The sequence below is a fragment of the Hyperolius riggenbachi genome, chromosome 12 (genome assembly GCF_040937935.1).
Source record: "Hyperolius riggenbachi isolate aHypRig1 chromosome 12, aHypRig1.pri, whole genome shotgun sequence".
In the NCBI taxonomy this organism is placed as follows: domain Eukaryota; kingdom Metazoa; phylum Chordata; class Amphibia; order Anura; family Hyperoliidae; genus Hyperolius; species Hyperolius riggenbachi.
This window is the reverse complement of record NC_090657.1, coordinates 153,416,064-153,436,441: the sequence shown is the minus strand read 5'-3', so window position 1 is coordinate 153,436,441 and position 20,378 is coordinate 153,416,064. Positions and strand designations below refer to the sequence as shown.

Here is a 20,378-nt window from a genome sequence, read left to right as displayed (position 1 = left end):
CACGCAGCTAGCAAAGTGCTAGCTGCGTGCAGCAAAAAAAAAATTATGCAAATCGGCCCAGCGGGGCCTGAGCGGTGCCTTCCGGCGGCATAGCCCGAGCTTAGCTCGGGCTTACCGCCAGGAAGGTTAAGAAGGTTTCAAAATGATGTGTCAGGCCTAAGATGGAACTTCTATACAGTAACATGCTGTGTTCTTACAAGTGTAAAATATTTGTATCAATACAAAAAGAATAAGACAGTTTTGCAACACAAATTGGTTTCTTGGTTATATCCTTTGGTTATATGAAGATTGTCAAGGGTGTGGTGGAACACCATTAAAGGGACTCCGAGCAGTGCAGAAACTATGGGAAGATGCACATCATTTTAAAGCTCTCTTTCTCCTCTTTCCAATGATATTTAAACCGCCACCCTACGCCTTTTAGTTTTCGCTATTTTCGCGATTGAAATTGCCGCGGCCGCGATTTCAATCGCGAAAATAGAGAAAACTAAAAGGCGTAGGGCAACGATTTAGGTGTCGTCAGAAAGAGGAGAAAGAGAGCTTTAAAATGATATCCATCAAGCCATAGTTATATTGTATTACACAGGGCGACTTTTTGTCAAACTCAGCAGCTGCATTCAGCAGAATGGAGCTTCTGACACTGGGGAAAGTGTCGCCCTGTGTAATACAATATAACTATGGCTTGATGGATATCATTTTAAAGCTCTCTTTCTCCTCTTTGTGACGACACCTAAATCGTCGCCCTACACCTTTTAGTTTTCTCTATTTTCGCGATCGAAATCGCGGCCGGGGCAATTTCAATCGCGAAAATATCGAAAACTAAAAGACGTAGGGTGGTGGTTTATATATCATTGGAAAGAGGAGAAAGAGAGCTTTAAAATGATATGCATCTTTCCATAGTTTCTGCACTGCTCGGAGTCCCTTTAAAGGCATACTTAAAGGATCTCTGTCATGAAAATCTTAAAATTTAAAATACATGTTAACATATACAAATAAGAAGTACGTTCTGGGCTTAAATGTAGAGTTGGGCCGAACGGTTCGCCGGCGAACCTGGTTCGCGCGAACCTAGGTGGTTCGCGTGCGGGTACCGCACGCGAACTTTATTGCGGAAAAGTTCGCCCCATTGCGGTTCACCCCATAATGCACTGAGGGTCAACTTTGACCCTCTACATCACAGTCAGCAGGCCCAGTGTAGCCAATTAGGCTACACTAGCCCCTGGAGCCCCACCCCCCCTTATATAGGCAGGCAGCGGCGGCCGTGGCCACTCGTGTGCCTGCATTAGTTAGAGTAGGGCGAGCTACTGCAGTCTCTCATAGGGAAAGATTAGTTAGCCTTAGCTTGTCCCTGGCTGCATACCTGTTCATTGATCCTGCCACTGCATACCTGTTCATTGATCCTGCCACTGCATACCTGTTCATTGATCCTGCCACTGCATACCTGTTCAGTGATCCTGCCACTGCATACCTGTTCATTGATCCTGCCACTGCATACCTGTTCATTGATCCTGCCACTGCATACCTGTTCATTGATCCTGCCACTGCATACCTGTTCATTGATCCTGCCACTGCATACCTGTTCATTGATCCTGCCACTGCATACCTGTTCATTGATCCTGCCACTGCATACCTGTTCATTGATCCTGCCACTGCATACCTGTTCAGTGATCCTGCCACTGCATACCTGTTCATTGATCCTGCCACTGCATACCTGTTCTGTGAACCCACCACTGCATACCTGTTCTGTTCAGTGGACCCGCCACTGTATACCTGTTTAGTGAACCCGCCACTGCATACCTGTTCTGTTCAGTGGACCCGCCACTGTATACCTGTTCAGTGGACCCGCCACTGCATACCTGTTCTGTTCAGTGAACCCGCCACTGCATACCTGTTCTGTTCAGTGGAGTTTGGTGTGTCAGTGTGAAGCAGTACCTTAATTACACTCCCTGATTGATGTATACACATGCAAGATGTTTTAAAGCACTTTAGGCCTGTCATTTAGCATTCAATGTGATTTCTGCCCTTAAAACGCTGCTTTGCGTCAAATCCAGATTTTTCCCGGTGACTTTTGGCGTGTATCCCACTCCGCCATGCCCCCCTCCAGGTGTTAGACCCCTTGAAACATCTTTTCCATCACTTTTGTGGCCAGCATAATTTTTTTTTTTTTTCAAAGTTCGCATCCCCATTGAAGTCTATTGCGGTTCGCGAACTTTAACGCGAACCGAACCTTCCGCGAAAGTTCGCGAACCCGGTTCGCGAACCTAAAATCGGAGGTTCGGCCCAACTCTACTTAAATGAGCTATAAATGACTTTCTGCTATGTTGCTGTCACTAACAGTAACAGTAAGTAGTAGAAATCTGATATTACCGACACTTTTTTGGACTAGCCTATCTTCTCATAGGGGGTTCTCAGGGTTTTCTTTATTTTTAGAAGCACTTAGTGTACGGTGGGCAGCGAGGCTGGCAGCATCATTCTATAAATCTTTTTTAGGCAATGTCTTTATAAAGAATAAAGGCCATGCTGAGAATCCCCTATGGAGATATGGACTAACCCAAAACCTGTCTGTAATGTCAGATTTCTACTACCTACTGTAAGTGACAGCAACATAGGAGAAAAGTCATTTATGGCTCATTTTACTATGCAAGAAATGTACTATTTATTTGTATGCATTTTAATTTTTTTAAGATTTTTGCGAAAATCATAAAATTTAAAACACATACAAATAAGAAGTACGTTTCTTCCTGAGTAAAATGAGTCATAAATTACTTTTCTCCTATGTTGCTGTCGCTTACAGTAAGTAGTAGGAATCTGACATTACTGACAGGTTTTGGGCTAGTCCATCTCTCCATAGGGGATTCTCAGCTTGGCCTTTATTCTTTATAAAGACACTCCCGGAAAAAGATTTATACAAAGATGCTGGCCAGCCTCCCTGCTAACTGTACACTTTTTTGGCAGTTGGATGGAGCAACTGCCATTCACTAAATGCATTTTGAAAATAAAGAAAGCCCTGTGAACCCCCCATGAGGAGATAGGCTAGTCCAAATCCTGTCGATTCTGTCAGATTTCTTCTACCTACTGTAAGTGACAGCAACATAGGAGAAAAGTAATGTATGGCTCATGTTAGTCTAGAACAGGGGTCTGCAACCTTTAAGACATAAAGAGCCACTTGGACCCGTTTCCGAAAAGAGAAAAAAAACTGGGAGCCGCAAAACCATTATAAAACAAATTGTTAGCAGATATGACCCCCATATGCACAAATCGTTAGCAGATATGACCCCCATATGCACAAATCGTTAGCAGATATGACCCCCATATGCACAAATCGTTAGCAGATATGACCCCCATATGCACAAATCGTTAGCAGATCTGACCCCCATATGCACAAATCGTTATCAGATATGACCCCCATATGCACAAATTGTTAGCAGATCTGACCCCCATATGCACAAATCGTTAGCAGATATGACCCCCATATGCACAAATTGTTAGCAGATATGACCCCCATATGCACAATCCTTCAGCAGATCTGACCCCCATATGCACAATCCATCAGCAGATCTGACCCCAATATGCACAATCCTTCAGCAGATCTGAAAAGAAAAACCCATTTACTCACCTAGTCAGAAGACCTCCTGTCACGATCTCCTCCTGTCCCGACCTCCGGTCCCGACCTTGTGGCGCGCAACTCCCATGATCCTCTTCCTACGTCACGTCCTGCCTGCATTATACTGCAGGGCTACCGGAAAATGGCCGCCCGAAGCCCTGCACTGCACTGGTCCGGCGGCCTCTCTGATAGGCTGCCGGCCAGCGACAGCACACGTCACACGCGCGCCGCAGCCACTGACAATGGAGCCGCCTAGGAGCCGCGGCGAAGGTGAAAAAGAGCCGCATGCGGCTCCGGAGCCGCGGGTTGCAGACCCCTGGTCTAGAAGAAACGTACTTCTTAATTGTATATGTTTAAATATATTTTAAATTTTAAGATTTTCGCGACAGAGGTCCTTTAAGTAAAAAAACAGTTAGTTTAACCTACCGGGAGCTTCTTGCAGCACCCTGCAGTCATCCTGTGCCTCCGTCGTCCTTTTGTGAACCTCCAGTGAGCAACGGTGACCCCCTCAAAGCTGACCGGTCTTGGCCAATCGCAGGCTACTGCGCACACATGGCCCCATTGTTGGGAGCCTTCTGGGCATGCAAAGTTGTGATTTTTCCATACTGCCCATGCGCAAAACACTGCCGTACGCGGGTACGCAATGAGGAGTGCATGGCCGGCCAGCTTTGAGGGAGTCACCCCTGCTTGCTGGAGGGTCGCACAAGGATAGCGCAGACACAGGATGACTGCAGGGGGCTGCAAGAAGCCCCAGGTATATAAACTGCTTGTTTTTTTCTTTCTTAAGATTTCTTTTAAGGATAGCTGATTGAAAACACTCCTATTCAGCCATATACTGATTGGTCCTGTTTTCTGACTCAACTCTTGTGAATAATTTTTATATCCTTTCCTAAAGATTTCTCAACGTTATAAGAGCCCAGCACCTGTGAAAATGACATTAATTGCGACCCAAGCTCCCAAGGTCTACCTGAAGCCCAACAACGTGACACTAGAGTTTTTTGGACTCATTCAAGCACATGACGTCACTGAACCATCCAAACAACAGCTCCTCCTTGGGGAAAGAATTGTAGGTATCTGTTTGGATGGCAAACAAGTAAACTGTTTAGGAAATAAAAGAAGAGGAAGAATGAACATCCTAAATTCATACTATTCATTTTCCACCATACAGGTGGCTGCCTTGGATACCAGCATGTCTTTATCAAGTGCAACAGGATTCCCAGGTTTGATCCTGAGTGGTTCCGTTGGCTTAAACAGGTAATCACAGTGCAATGTTTGCGGCCTCTACATTTTTAATTACAGCTTAGACATTTTAATTAGGAGATGCAGCTACAATCAAGTCTTTCTCCCATTCACATTGGGTCCTTACTACCATCTTCTGGCCAAAGCAAGGGGAGAATCGGCAAGAGTAGAGGTAGTTGAGGGGTAGGATACCTGCTCATGCAGAGGGCAACTGCGTTGTGTTCCCAATCCCGCCGGATCTGATGCGTGCCATGGGCCACACCCACTTCTTCAGACGCCTCTGCAGAAGTAAGCGTGACCCACAGCACGCGTCAGGTCCGGCGTGGCAGGGAATACCGCGGTTTCCACCCGCACAAGCAGGTATCCTACCCCTCATCTACCTCTACCCTCTTCGATTTCAGCTCACTCAGGTTGATTCACTAAAATGCGCTAAACCTACTGCGCACAAGCAGCACTGGATAAAATTAGAGCATGCGCGCTATGCACAGTAGTGTCAGCCTATCGCGCACTCTTACGTTACGATCGTTCCTTATAATTGCAACGCGATGTGCTGTAGCGCGATTGTGATCCTTCACTAGCATGGCCGCTGCTACATTTATTAATGTAGTAGCGGCCGTCCTAGTGAAGTATAGCAGTCGTGCTGCAGCACATCGTGCAGCAATTAGGAGGATCGCGTGTAACATAATAGCGCACGCTATGCTGACATTTTATCCCGTCACTGCTTGTGGTTTTGCGTAGTGTTGGGCGAACATCTAGATGTTCGGGTTCGGGCCGAACAGGCCGAACATGGCCGCGATGTTCGGGTGTTCGACCCGAACTCCGAACATAATGGAAGTCAATGGGGACCCGAACTTTTGTGCTTTGTAAAGCCTCCTTACATGCTACATACCCCAAATTTACAGGGTATGTGCACCTTGGGAGTGGGTACAAGAGGAAAAAAAAATTTAGCAAAAAGAGCTTATAGTTTTTGAGAAAATTGATTGTAAAGTTTCAAAGGAAAAATTGTCTTTTAAATGCTGAAAATGTCATGTTTCTTTGCACAGGTAACATGGTTTTTACCGCCAGGCAGTCATAAATGTAATAAAGATAAGAGGTTCAATAAACAGGGACCGGTAACGCTAACCCAGCAGCAGCAGCAGCACACGTGATGGAACAGGAGGAGGCGCAGGAGGAGAAGGCCACGCTTTTTGAGACACAACAACCCAGGCCTTGCATGAGGACAAGAAGCGTGCGGATAGCATGCTTTTTACCGCCATGCAGTCATAAATGTAATAAAGATAAGAGGTTCAATAAACAGGGACCGGTAACGCTAACCCAGCAGCAGCAGCAGCACACGTGATGGAACAGGAGGAGGCGCAGGAGGAGAAGGCCACGCTTTTTGAGACACAACAACCCAGGCCTTGCATGAGGACAAGAAGCGTGCGGATATAGCAGCAATGCTTTTTGCCGCCATGCAGTCATAAATGTAATAAAGAGAAGAGGTTCCATAAACAGGGACCGGTAACGCTAACCCAGCAGCAGCACAGAGCACACGTGATGGAACAGGAGGAGGCGCAGGAGGAGAAGGCCACGCTTTGAGACACAACAACCCAGGCCTTGCATGAGGACAAAAAGCGTGCGGATATAGCAATGCTTTTTGCCGCCATGCAGTCATAAATGTAATACAGATGAGAGGTTCAATAAACAGGGACTGGAAACGCTAACCCAGCAGCAGCACACATGATGGAACAGGAGGAGGCGCAGGAGGAGAAGGCCACGCTTTTTGAGACGCAACCCAGGCCTTGCATGAGGACAAAAAGCGTGCGGATATAGCAATGCTTTTTGCCGCCATGCAGTCATAAATGTAATACAGATGAGAGGTTCAATAAACAGGGACTGGAAATGCTAACCCAGCAGCAGCAGACGTGATGGAACAGGAGCAGGCGCAGGAGGAGAAGGCCAAGCTTTTTGAGACACAACAACACAGGCCTTGCATGAGGACAAAAAGCGTGCGGATATAGCAATGCTTTTTGCCGCCATGCAGTCATAAGTGTAATACAGATGAGAGGTTCAATAAACAGGGACCGGAAACGCTAAACCATCCCAGATGTTCATTGGTCATGTTACTTGGTTGGGGTCCTGGAGTGTTGCGTAGTCGTTTCCAATCCAGGATTGATTCATTTTAATTTGAGTCAGACGGTCTGCATTTTCTGTGGAGAGGCGGATACGCCGATCTGTGACGATGCCTCCGGCAGCACTGAAACAGCGTTCCGACATAACGCTGGCTGCCGGGCAAGCCAGCACCTCTATTGCGTACATTGCCAGTTCGTGCCAGGTGTCTAGCTTCGATACCCAATAGTTGAAGGGTGCAGATGGATTGTTAGACACAGCTACGTCATCTGACATGTAGTCCTTGACCATCTTCTCCAGGCGATCGGTGTTGGAGGTGGATCTGCACGCTTGCTGTTCAGTGGGCTGCTGCTGCATGGGTGTCAGAAAATTTTCCCACTCCAAGGACACTGCCGATACCATTCCCTTTTGGGTACTAGCTGCGGCTTGCGTTGTTTGCTGCCCTCCTGGTCGTCCTGGGTTTGCGGAAGTCAGTCTGTCTGCGTACAACTGGCTAGAGGAGGGGGAGGATGTCAATCTCCTCTCTAAAGTCTCCACAAGGGCCTGCTGGTATTCTTCCATTTTGACCTGTCTGACTCTTTCTTCAAGCAGTTTTGGAACATTGTGTTTGTACCGTGGATCCAGAAGGGTATAAACCCAGTAATTGGTGTTGTCCAGAATGCGCACAATGCGTGGGTCACGTTCAATGCAGTCTAGCATGAATTGAGCCATGTGTGCCAGAGTCCTACCAGAATCCTCATCATCCTCTTGTGAGCGTTGTGATAGTTGTTGTGATGCATCATAGTCGTCACCTTCCTCCTGGTCTGCTTCTGCTGACCATTCGCGTTGAATTGTGGAAGTCCAACGTGCACCGCTCTGGCCCTCGTCAGTGGTGGCATGAAACTCCTGCTCCAACTCCAGCTGTTCCTCCTCCTCTTCTTCGTCATAGCTGCTGGGGCCAGCGTTCCCTGAGGCGGATGGCCTGATGTTGGTACCATCACGCTGATCGTTTTCTCCTTCAGATTCCCCCAGTTGCATCATGACAGCTGTTTCCTTGATTTTTAACATCGACCTCTTCAGTAAACACAGCAGTGGTATGGTAATGCTGACTGAAGAGTTGTCACTGCTCACAAGCAACGTGGATTGCTCAAAATTTTGGAGGACTTGGCAGAGGTCCAACATGTTGGCCCAATCGGATCCACAGAAGCTTGGCAGCTGGCCGGATGCGCCTCGGTACTGCGCCGTCATGTACTGGACCACTGCACTCTTCTGCTCGCAAAAGCGGGCTAGCATGTGCAGCGTAGAATTCCAGCGCGTAGGGACATCACACAGCAAGCGATGGTGGGGGAGATTGAAGCGCTCCTGCATCTTGGCGAGTGCCCCCGAAGCAGTACTGGAAGTTCTACAATGTTTGGCCACTCGACGCACCTTCAACAGAAGATCGGCCACGCCTGGGTATGTCCTCAGGAACCGCTGAACTACTAGGTTCATCACGTGCGCCAGGCAAGGGATGTGTGTCAGCTTAGCCAACCTTAAAGCGCGAATGAGATTACTCCCATTATCACACACAACCATGCCCGGTTTCAGGTCCAGCGGTGCCAGCCACAAATCCGTCTGTTCCTTTATTCCCTTCCAAATTTCCTCCCCTGTGTGCTGCTTATCCCCAAGGCAGATTAGCTTCAGCAACGCTTGCTGACGCATGCCAACAGCTGTGCTGCACTGCTTCCACGATCCTACTGCTGCTGGGTTAGCGTTTCCGGATGAGGTACAGCTTTGAGATGCGTTGGAGGAGAAGGAGTCAGAGAGGTAGGTGCTGCTGTTATCCAGTGTGAGGGACGGCGGTGCAGCTGTTTGTGGCGTGGGCAACACCCGTGCCGTAGCAGGTGAGGAATCGCTGCCAGGCTCCACAAGGTTCATCCAGTGCGCGGTAAGGGAGATGTATCGACCCTGGCCAAACGCACTCGTCCAGGTGTCAGTGGTGAGGTGAACCTTGCAGGCAACGGCATTCTTCAAGCTTCGGGTTATTTTGCTGACCACGTGCTCATGCAACTCAGGCACTGCAGAGCGTGCAAAGTGGTAGCGGCTGGGAACCACGTAACGTGGGATGGCCACTGACATCATGCCCTTGAAGCTGTTTGTCTCCACCAATCGATATGGCAGCATTTCGCAGGCCAGAAGCTTGGCTATGCTGGCTGTTACTGCCACGGCCCGGGGGTCATTTGCTGGCAATTTCCTCTTGCGCTCAAACATCTCCGACACAGACAACTGAACCGTAGCGCTGCACACGGAAGGGCTGTTGGTTGTTGTGTTTGAAGAACACTGGGAGACCTCAAGAGCACTACTCCGGAAAGTGACAGTGTCAGCGTCGTCTGATGTTTGTGAATGTTGTGAACCACGCAATGGCTGGGCTACTGCTGCTGCTGAGGCGGGTCTGGTGAACCCAAGGGAGGCAGTGTTGTTTCTGGTACCCTGTCCTGACGCGTTTGCCCAAAGAGTGGGATGTTTGGATAGCATGTGACGGCTCATGCTGGTGGTGGAGAGGTTGTTAATACTTTTCCCCCTGCTCAGGCGGGTCTTGCACACCTTGCAAATCGCCATGGTAACATCCTCAGTGCAGTCTTCAAAGAAAGCCCAGACTTTGGAGCACCTGCCTCCTTGCTGGCGATTTCTGTTTGCTCCTCTTTTGCCTCTCACTTGAACTTCCACGCTTGTGGTGCCTGAAATTGCGCCTCGCCTACCTTGTGGCACAAGGCGAGCTCGTGCAGCAGTGGGTTCTTCAACAGACTCATCTGTGCTGCTGCTACGACGGCGATGTTCTCGTTCACAAACAAAATCTGGGTCTCTGTCCACATTGTCCATACCCTCCTCTTCCATCTCCTCAAACTCGTCATATGTCATTGTGGGCCGCCGCCGTGGAGTAGAGCTCCCCACAACAACCTCTGCGCAGCACACTCCAACGTCGTCTTCCAGATCTTGTCGGCCGACCTCCTGCAATTGCAACCCCTCCTGCCCAAATTGCTCTGGGATTTGGGTTTCCGAGTCCTCTTCGGACTCGCCTTGTATTTCAGTGCGCGGTGCATTTCCCACAGTTAACGGTTGTGAATCCAGGCACAACATTTCTGGCTGTTCCTCCATTGACCTTTGAAAGGTGGAAGTTTGTTGGGCTGGGAATAGCTCCTGCGAATACCCCATTGTGTCCTGAGGTAATTCATCGGACTGGTTATCTGGCAGTTGTGTGCGTGGTGTCGCTGCCGGTTGTGTCAGCTTTGTGCCCACTGGCTCCTTGTAACTGGCTGAGGACTCGGACCTCGTGCGTGATGTGCTGGTGCTGCTTAACCATTTACCGCCATCCTAACGTATTAAAACGTCATGCTTACCTCTATTAACAGCAACATGACGTTTTAATACGTCGCGCATTCCCGCCGCTGCTACCGCCGTGTGTCCGCCGCTACCGCCGCCATTACCGTCGGGATCCCGTGCTGGGCGATTGGGGAAGAGGACTGAACAGTCCTCTACCCAATCGCAGTGCCTGGAGTGAATGGACGTGACCGCGAACAGCGGCTACGTCCATTCACATAAACAGGAAATGTAACAGTTTAATAAAGTGTGCAAAAAAAAAAAAAAAAAAAAAGTGAACACGTCCTATGAGTGTTCACCAGCGCCATCTTGTGGCCAAAAAGTATATTACACTTACAAAATACATACATTTTCAAGTATATACACATCATTAATAAAATTACACTTCCAACCCTCCCCCCCAAAAAAAACACTTGTAAAAAAAAAAATCAGCTTAAAAAAAATAAATAAATAGTTGCCTTAGGGACTCAGCTTTTTTTATTCTATATTTTATGGGGGAAAATTAATTTTAATTTATTACATAGGGGCTTGTAGTTATGGCCAGAACAAACAGAAAAATAACCACTTATATTTCAAAATAATATACTGTCGCCATACATTGTGGTAGGGACATAATCTAAACGGTTTAATTATCGGGACCACTGGGCAAATAAAACGTGTTTGTTTTATCCACAGGAGAATGTTTAATTTTAAAACTATAAAGGCTGAACACTGAGAAATAATGATTTTTTTTCTTTTTTTTTCTGTTTTTCTCATTAAAATGCATTTAGAATAAAAAAATTCTTAGCAAAATGTACTATCCACAGAAAGCCTAATTGGTGGCGAAAAAAACGAGGTATAGATCATTTTCTTGTGATAAGTAGTAATAAAGTTATTAGGGAATAAAAGGGAGGAGCGCTGACAACTGAAAATTGCTCTGGTCCGTTAGGATAAAAACCCTTGGGGGTGAACTGGTTAACCCACTGCTGGACGCTTGAGAGGTCATCCAAGTAATTATCTGGTCCTGTTCTTTTGGATTTGTGAGGGTTGTTGTCCTGGACAACATGGGCGGTATTGAGTGGGTTTTCTTGGGTGCTCCCCTGTGGCCTGTACGTGAACCGTCAGGGGAAACACCTCTTCCCTTGCCCCTCCCTCTTTCACCGGATTTCTTCCTCATTTCACTTATCCTTACAGTACACGCTGACTGGCAGCAGTACAGTGGCAGTACAGAAATGCTATACAGTACCACTATTCCCAGCAGCGACACAGAGCACAATGCTATACAGTGACGGGTGAGCGGTGTACCACTATTCCCAGCAGCGACACAGTGCACAATGCTATACAGTGGCGGGTGAGCGGTGTACCACTATTCCCAGCAGACACAGAACAGTACACAGAATGCTATATAGTGTGGCTGAACGAGCGGTGTACCACTATTCCCAGCAGACACAGAACAGTACACAGAATGCTATATAGTGTGGCTGAACGAGCGGTGTACTACTGTTCCCAGCAGACACAGAACAGTACACAGAATGCTATATAGTGTGGCTGAACGAGCGGTGTACTACTGTTCCCAGCAGACACAGAACAGTACACAGAATGCTATATAGTGTGGCTGAACGAGCGGTGTACTACTGTTCCCAGCAGACACAGAACAGTACACAGAATGCTATATAGTGTGGCTGAACGAGCGGTGTACCACTATTCCCAGCAGACACAGAACAGTACACAGAATGCTATATAGTGTGGCTGAACGAGCGGTGTACTACTGTTCCCAGCAGACACAGAACAGTACACAGAATGCTATATAGTGTGGCTGAACGAGCGGTGTACTACTGTTCCCAGCAGACACAGAACAGTACACAGAATGCTATATAGTGTGGCTGAACGAGCGGTGTACCACTGTTCCCAGCAGACACAGAACAGTACACAGAATGCTATATAGTGTGGCTGAACGAGCGGTGTACTACTGTTCCCAGCAGACACAGAACAGTACACAGAATGCTATATAGTGTGGCTGAACGAGCGGTGTACTACTGTTCCCAGCAGACACAGAACAGTACACAGAATGCTATATAGTGTGGCTGAGCGAGGTACACAGTGGCAGTAAACAATGCTATATATAGTGTGGCTGAGCGAGCGGTGTACTACTGTTCCCAGCTGCGACACACAATGACTGGGGGGGACCCTGGCTAGCGTGGCTGGAGCGCGAACTACACTGCCTGCCTACCCAAAGCTAAACCCACAGACAAATGGCGGAGATATGACGTGGTTCGGGTATTTATTTACCCGAACCACGTGACCGTTCGGCCAATCAGAGCGCGTTCGGGTCCGAACCACGTGACCCGTTCGGCCAATCACAGCGCTAGCCGAACGTTCGGGGAACGTTCGGCCATGCGCTCTTAGTTCGGCCATGTGGCCGAACGGTTTGGCCGAGCACCGTCAGGTGTTCGGCCGAACTCGAACATCACCCGAACAGGGTGATGTTCTGCAGAACCCGAACAGTGGCGAACACTGTTCGCCCAACACTAGTTTTGCGTAGGTTTTGCGCACTAGTGAATCAACCTGCTTAATCGGCATCCACCGGTTCTCATTCCTTCTGACGGGGTCCTTCGCAATTACACTAGGTGGGATTACCCAGTACACTCTCCTCATCCTGTCCTACGATAGATCTTTTGCACATACAGTCATCTTTCACACACTTGCTGCACGGCATAGCACTGTGCACTTTACTTTCATGTCACTCAAACGCATGGTGCTTTCAATGATTTTTCAATGATTTTTCCCTTTTTATCTGCACTGTTGTAATTTCTTCATTACTGACAGGCATTGTTCATGTTGTATTAGCATATATGATATAATTGTACTACCGGATTGGTATTTTGTTTACATTATTTGATATGTTATTTGTCAGGGGCAGATCTCCATTTTACACTCTATATTTATGACATCCTTTATTGTGATATGCAGATTGGTCCCATGTAGTTATAATAATAATAATAACTATTATTATTATTATATAAGGGACCTTTTGAGTATCACACATCTTGGTGTGACTTTTGGTTTTCTGTTTAAATATTGATCTTTGCCAGTTGTTGATTCAGGTGGTGTGGACCTAAATACATTATAGCAAGACTGGTTACTGCATCAACATCCATTCTCCTCTGCCGCAGAAGCACAAAGAAAAAAGCCAAAAACACAATAGTTGGCCAATTAAACTTCTAAGAAAAAAGTTTACAAAACAGAGGCACCAGTTCAGGATAAAATAGTTAATACCATTTAGGGAGTTAGTGGTGGACTTACATTATCAAGTAGACACAACAGTGTGTATTCACTGAAAAAGTCTTTATTCAAAACACTCCTCAGATATATGCAGCGCGTTTCGTGGGGATCATCCCCAGGGTGTCATCCTGAGGAAATGGGATGACACCCACAAAACGTGTTGCATATATCTGTGGAATGTTTTGAATAAGGAATTTTTCAGTGTCTACACACTGTTGTATCTACTTAGGGGAGGTAAGTCCATCACTAACTCTCTATTTTAACCTCCTGGGCGTTACGGACGAGCTCAGCTCGTCCAGTAACGCCGAGCTGCATTGCTCAGGCCCTGGTGGGCTGATTTGCATACTTTTTTTTTAAACACGCAGCTAGCACTTTGCTAGCTGCGTGTCTAACCCGATCGCTGCCGATCTGCCGCTACCTGCCGCAAAAGAGGGCCCTCCCCACAGACCCCTTGCGCAGCCTGGCCAATCACCACCAGGCTGCGCTATGGGGTGGATCAGGACTCCCTCTGACGTCACAACATCGATGACATAATTCTGTTCGTCGCCATGGCGACGGGGGAAGCCCTACAGGAAATCTCGTTCAGAACGGGATTTCCTGATGGGTTTGATTGCCGGCGGCGATCGGAAGGGTGGGAGGGAGGGAGCATGGAGGAAATCATGTAGCTAGCACTAGGCTACTTACATGATAAGATAAAAAAAATAGGTGAAAAAAACACCCGCGCCCGGGATTTAAAACTCCAGGGAGGTTAAACTGTTTTTTGTTTTTTTTTAAAGATTCTTTATTTATACAAAACGTTTTTACATACAAATACATATAAGCCATATCCAGTCATATTCTATATTTCAATATTAGTGCATTTCATCTTTCAGGCCCTTTATCTAAAGGACCATTCCTTCCAGATTTTCGGGCTCTCCAGATGACAGAATAAGCAGAGAACGATTACATTTATATCAAGTTCCTATTATTACTGGTCTCCCCCAATTCCATCATATAATAATCTCAACATTCCCATTCATTCCACACGTACTGCCACATTCACTTCTACATCCAATCCACATATACTTCCTCATTCACTTCTACCTCCAGAACATACTGCTTCCGCCATCCGATCGGGAATAGGGGGTGGAGGTGGGAGGGGAGTTTTTAACTATTTTATCCGTAACCGTTCCCCTGTCCACCCCTGGTGGACGGGTACTACCCCTTTTTTCTTTTCTACGGAGAATGAAAATTTTTACCTGAGTGGGGTTGGGTCTAATCTCCCCTCCTGCCTTCATAGTGGTTGCCAGTGGTAACCCAATTTTGTGAGTATAATCACATATACCTACATTGTTTATACCTGTTCAAATTGACATATTACACTATTTTGGCTCTCGGTTTCTTCTTCTTTCAAGCTTCTAAGAAGAAAGACCCATCTTGGAGGCCTCCCTTCACATTCAGAAGATGTGGCTCACTGCTCATCATAACTTTTGCAAATCATGCCTTGAGAATGCCCTATGCATATATAAAACAATACATGTTTTTGTAGGCCCTGCCTTTACTGCTATTACTGCACGCTCTGAATGCTGCGATCTTATTTTTGCTGAGCTGACAGGACATTATTATCTCCCAACAGAATACAAATAAACAAGAGTAAACCAGAAGGCACATCATCAAAGGTGAGATGAACAACTCCTCCTTGCTTTCCAGTATTCCTCTCTCACATCTTGCACCCGTTAAGCCTTATGAAGCATTCTGTTTGTATTTCTCACACTATTTAATCCAGCAGTACTTGACTGATTTACCTGAGATATTATTTACTTTGACTATGTTGTTTTGTGAAAACATTTCCTTAAGCCCAAATATAACGTTCCACGAATATGCATTGTGCTTGCTAATGGTACGTACACACTGGCAACTATGGTCGTTTGAAACAGCAGCTTAACGATCGTTCTGCCAACAATCGGGGAAAGAACTTTACCAAACGATCATTAAGTACAACGATAAACGAACGATATCGGCACGATGAGAAAATCCAACAGGACGGATCATATCGAGCGACAATCGTTACAAAACTATAGTGTGTACAGTTATCTGCCGAGAACGATCGCTACAAGAGCCAATGCGCCTGCGTTGGATTCTGCCCAGCTTCCGTATTTCCTGTGTAGTGCGACCTGTAAAGATTGTTACATTACAAATTTCAAATAAACTTTGTTCTCAAGTTAACTATCATATATTTTTATCTATTGTAACTCCATGTTAGTGTTTTTTTTTAATTTTATATAAATATGTACGCAACATTTCCCTCTGATCGTTCTTTTCTGCGAGAACGATCGTTAAAATGTATATGATGATCGCTGCATCCCATTGTTGCATTCCAATCTTGTTCGTCTGGTAACTATCGTTCCTTGCAAACGATAGTTATTGCAAGTGTGTACCTAGCATAGCTAGTGGCATGGCAATTTAAAGCGAAAAAAAAACTTAATGATATAATGAAAAGACTAGTCTCATGTTTTGTATTTTCAGTCATATATCTTTATTTTTATTTTTTTTATTTATTTTTTAAGCATTCCATCATATTGGCACAGTTCCAGTTTTAAAACCTCACTCTATTTTAAGCTATAAAACAAAGCAGAAATAATGACCCTTTAAACTTTCCTGCAGTGAAACCTTTTCTCAAGCTTTCTTTCGCTGTTTCTTGGCTGTTTAAGTGCTTCAGAAAATATGACTGTATCCGACCCAAGTTGGGTCGGAGAGCTCAGAGAAGCTCTTTTGCATAGATAACAACTGAAGTTTTTTTCAGCCTTCCTGTACTGGAAAACAACATGAGACTTTTTTCTTTGCTATTCATGTTCTATTTCTTAGCTGTACTGCACATGCAATTCATTTTCTCATACATTTATTTTCACTTCAGGTTTGCTTTAAAGAGACACTGAAGCGAAAAAAAAATGATATTATGATTTGTATGTGTAGTACAGCTAAGAAATAAAACATTAAGATCAGATACATCAGTCTAATTGTTTCCAGTACAGGAAGAGTTAAGAAACTCCAGTTGTTATCTCTATGCAAAAAAGCCATTAAGCTCTACGACTCTTAAAGTCGTGGAGAGGGCTGTCTTCTGACTTTTATTATCTTAAGTGTTAGTGAACTATTTACTGTTTCTCTGCCAGAGGAGAGGTCATTAGTTCACAGACTGCTCTGAAATAATCATTTTGAATGCTGAGTGTTGTGTAATCCGCACATATAGCAATGTTAGAAAAAACACTATATACCTGAAAATAAAAATATGAGAATATTTTCTTTGCTGCTAATCTTCTAGTAATTATTCATAGTACACAACCAATTCATTATATCATATTTTTTTTTCTGCTTCAGTGTCTCTTTAAGAATCACTTGTAGTAGTTACTGAGGAATGTGCTTACCAGTAAATATGATACTTGTTTGGTATAATCTGAGTCAGGTCGTTTCGGTGCCCACTCAGTTCTGCACAGTGCCACGCACCCACGACTGGGTGCTGCCTTAGAATGTAATATTATTTATGGCTATCATGGCAGAGGGGAGAATTTCTGTAAAATGACTGTAATTAGGGTGCCGGCAATAGCTGTGGCCAAAACATAACATTGGACATCGGTAGGGGAATATATACTATTCCCTGGTGTCTAGTGGCCCTCCTCCCGCATTTATACAGTTCCCTGGTGTTTAGTGGTCCTCCTTTCCTCCCCTATACAGTTTTCTGGTGTCTAGTGCCCCCCCCCCTCCCTCCTCTATAAAGTTCCCTATCTACTGCTTTCCGCCTCCCAATATGGCTTCCCTGGTGATCTAGGGCATACCCTCCAATATAGCTTCTCTGGTGGTCCTAAGTGGGCCAAACACTATGCAAAGTAGGGAAACTACCTGAGGGCCAAATCTGATGCCTCCAATGGCCAGATTTGGCCCACAGTTAACTAGCGCAGGGAGAGCAGTCTCTCTGTTTCTCCCTGCACCCAATTACCATTGCCCAGAACATACATATGCGGTATTATAGTGAGCAATGTACAAGCCATGGTTCTGTAATATGTCCACAGCCACTTGTCCTGGAATGGTCAACAAATGATGCCTATCCCGGTCTGATACTCACTTTTTGACTATGATTGGATGTATCAAATGGCCTTTTGACAGTTGACTTTGTAACATGGGTTATGGCATAGAGGTTGCAGTGTACTTAATGGATCAATAAAATAGTTATTATTGCATGATGGCGTAGAGGTAAGCACTCTCGCCTTGAAGCACTGGGTCCCTGGTTCAAATCCCAGCCAGGGCACTATCTACATGAAGTTTGTATATTCCCCCCATGTCTGTTTGGGTTTCCTCCCATATCCCTAAAACATACAGATAAGTTAATTGGCTTCCCATGTCTGCATGGGTTTCCTCCCACATCCCAATAACTTATAGGTAAGTTAATTGGTTTCTCCCTAAAATTGGCCCTAGACTACGCTACATACACTACACAATACATACATACATCAACCTATGACTGTGGTAACTAGGGATTACATTGTAAACCCCTCTTAAGGAGCAGCTAAGTGACAAGACAATATACTCTGTACAGCACTGCAGAAGATGTCGGCGCTATATAAATAATACATATACATTTTTGAGCATTCCAATGTGTACCTGTTAGTGATGAGCACAGATTTTACATAATTAAAATTATTTGCTTAATTCACAATTACGTTGCCAAATTTCAGGAAAAATCTTTATTAACTTTGTATGTAAACATAATCAGCAACAGTAATTTCGCATTTTCGCGTAAGCTTGTGCCTAGTTTATGGGTGAATAGCAAAGCCCTATACATGCTATCATCACCAAGATTGCTACATATGTTAAGGCAAAAAGTGGGAATAAGTCAAACATAATTTTTCAAAAAAATTTAAAAAATGCAAAGGAAAATGGTTTTTTAACTAATTATTGTGAGCTTAAAAAAATGTTCTTTTCATATTTAAAATAATTTTTTTTCAAAAACTACAACTTGCATAAATTTACACAAAATTGTGCGTAATGGTAATTAGCAGATTACGATTATTACATGTACCTGTATCTGTAAGCCAGTGGCACATTATGTGAAGCAGGATCAAATTGCCTCTGTTGTTTACTCTGGTACATGCTTTTCCTGGAATTTAGATGATCTGTAAAAGTATACTATTACTTTCTTCTAGGTTGTTGCAACAGAAGCCGCCACTCAGAAACTATTTAACCAGCTGTTGTCCCCTATCAATGGTAAGAATAATTTATGTACAGCTTTGCCGAATATGGCCTTATTCACATAGTTCCGGTAATATTGTTGTGTGCAGGTAGCACACTGCATTTGCACACTTGCATCACCAGAGTACTGTGGGCTGTGCAATCAGAGCAAGCTGTGGCACATGGGTAATAGGAGTTTTACTGTGGTAACACCCACTACGCCACTTGCATATTGTGCATTACCATAGCAGTGCTCACATTTTTCATGTACCCTGGGTTAAGGTGCTTGCGCAACACATGGTACACTGCTGCTGCAAGTACAGGTAAAAATGATGTGTGCTGCCCGTGCACGCCAATATTACTGGAGCTACGTGGATCAAGCCCATAGAGTCTTACTCAAACAGCATTTAACACACTAAAATAATTCTGATGTGTTTCCCTTGGCAGGCAAACTAAAGGAAGGAATGCCCATAAATTCAACACTTCTGATGAATCCCTCTGTCAGTATTGAAGAGGTGAGAAACTCACTTATTTAGAAATAACCTGCTATTGTATTATACCTCATCTCTATCTGTAGCCAGGGATGCTTGGATACCCCTTTTTATTATTCGAGTTAGGTCGAATTCGAATAGTAAATTATTCGAGTTAGGTCGAATATTCGAGTTTCTTCTTCTTCTTCTTCTTCTTCTTCTTCTTCTTCTTCTATATCTTCTTCTATTTCTTCTTCTTCTTCTATATCTTCTTCTATTTCTTCTTCTTCTTCTATATCTTCTTCTATATCTTCTTCTTCTTCTATATCTTCTTCTTCTTCTTCTATATCTTCTTCTTCTTCTTCTTCTATTTCTTCTTCTTCTTCTATATCTTCTTCTTCTTCTATATCTTCTTCTATATCTTCTTCTTCTTTTTATATATCTTCTTCTTCTTCTTCTTTTTATATATCTTCTTCTTCTTCTTTTTATATATCTTCTTCTTCTTTTTATATATCTTCTTCTTCTTCTTCTTCTTCTTCTTCTTCTTCTTCTTCTTCTTCTTCTTCTTCTTCTTCTTCTATATCTTCTTCTTCTATATCTTCTTCTTCTTCTTCTTCTTCTTCTTCTTCTTCTTCTTCTTCTTCTTCTTCTTCTTCTTCTTCTTCTTCTTCTTCTTCTTCTTCTTCTATATCTTCTTCTTCTTCTATATCTTCTTCTTTTTCTTCTATATCTTCTTCTTCTATTTCTTCTTCTTCTTCTTCTATTTCTTCTTCTTCTTCTTCTTCTATTTCTTCTTCTTCTTCTATATCTTCTTCTTCTTCTATATCTTCTTCTTCTTCTATATTTTCTTCTTCTTTTTATATATCTTCTTCTTCTTCTTCTTCTTCTTCTTCTTCTTCTTCTTCTTCTTCTTCTTCTTCTTCTTCTTCTTCTTCTATATCTTCTTCTTCTTTTTATATATCTTCTTCTTCTTCTTCTTCTTCTATATCTTCTTCTTCTTCTTCTTCTTCTATATCTTCTTCTTCTTCTTCTTCTTCTTCTTCTTCTTCTATATCTTCTTCTTCTTCTATATCTTCTTCTTCACTTCTTCACTTCTTTCTCTTCTATATCTTTTTTCTTTTTCCTTTTATTTTTCTTCCTCTTATTATTATTATTCTTATTAATTT

General features: G+C 44.4%; 1 protein-coding gene across 2 annotated transcripts in view; it reads left to right on the top strand.

Annotated features, from left to right (window-relative positions):
- Window positions 1-20,378, top strand: part of LOC137541449 (BPI fold-containing family C protein-like) — an 86,349-nt gene that overhangs the window by 52,339 nt on the left and 13,632 nt on the right. For both annotated transcript variants that reach the window (XM_068262751.1, XM_068262752.1), the window contains 5 exons: window positions 4,494-4,664; window positions 4,767-4,852; window positions 15,159-15,201; window positions 18,718-18,778; window positions 19,190-19,257. In XM_068262751.1, the coding sequence (XP_068118852.1) occupies window positions 4,494-4,664; window positions 4,767-4,852; window positions 15,159-15,201; window positions 18,718-18,778; window positions 19,190-19,257 (429 nt within the window). The remainder of the gene's footprint in view (window positions 1-4,493; window positions 4,665-4,766; window positions 4,853-15,158; window positions 15,202-18,717; window positions 18,779-19,189; window positions 19,258-20,378) is intronic.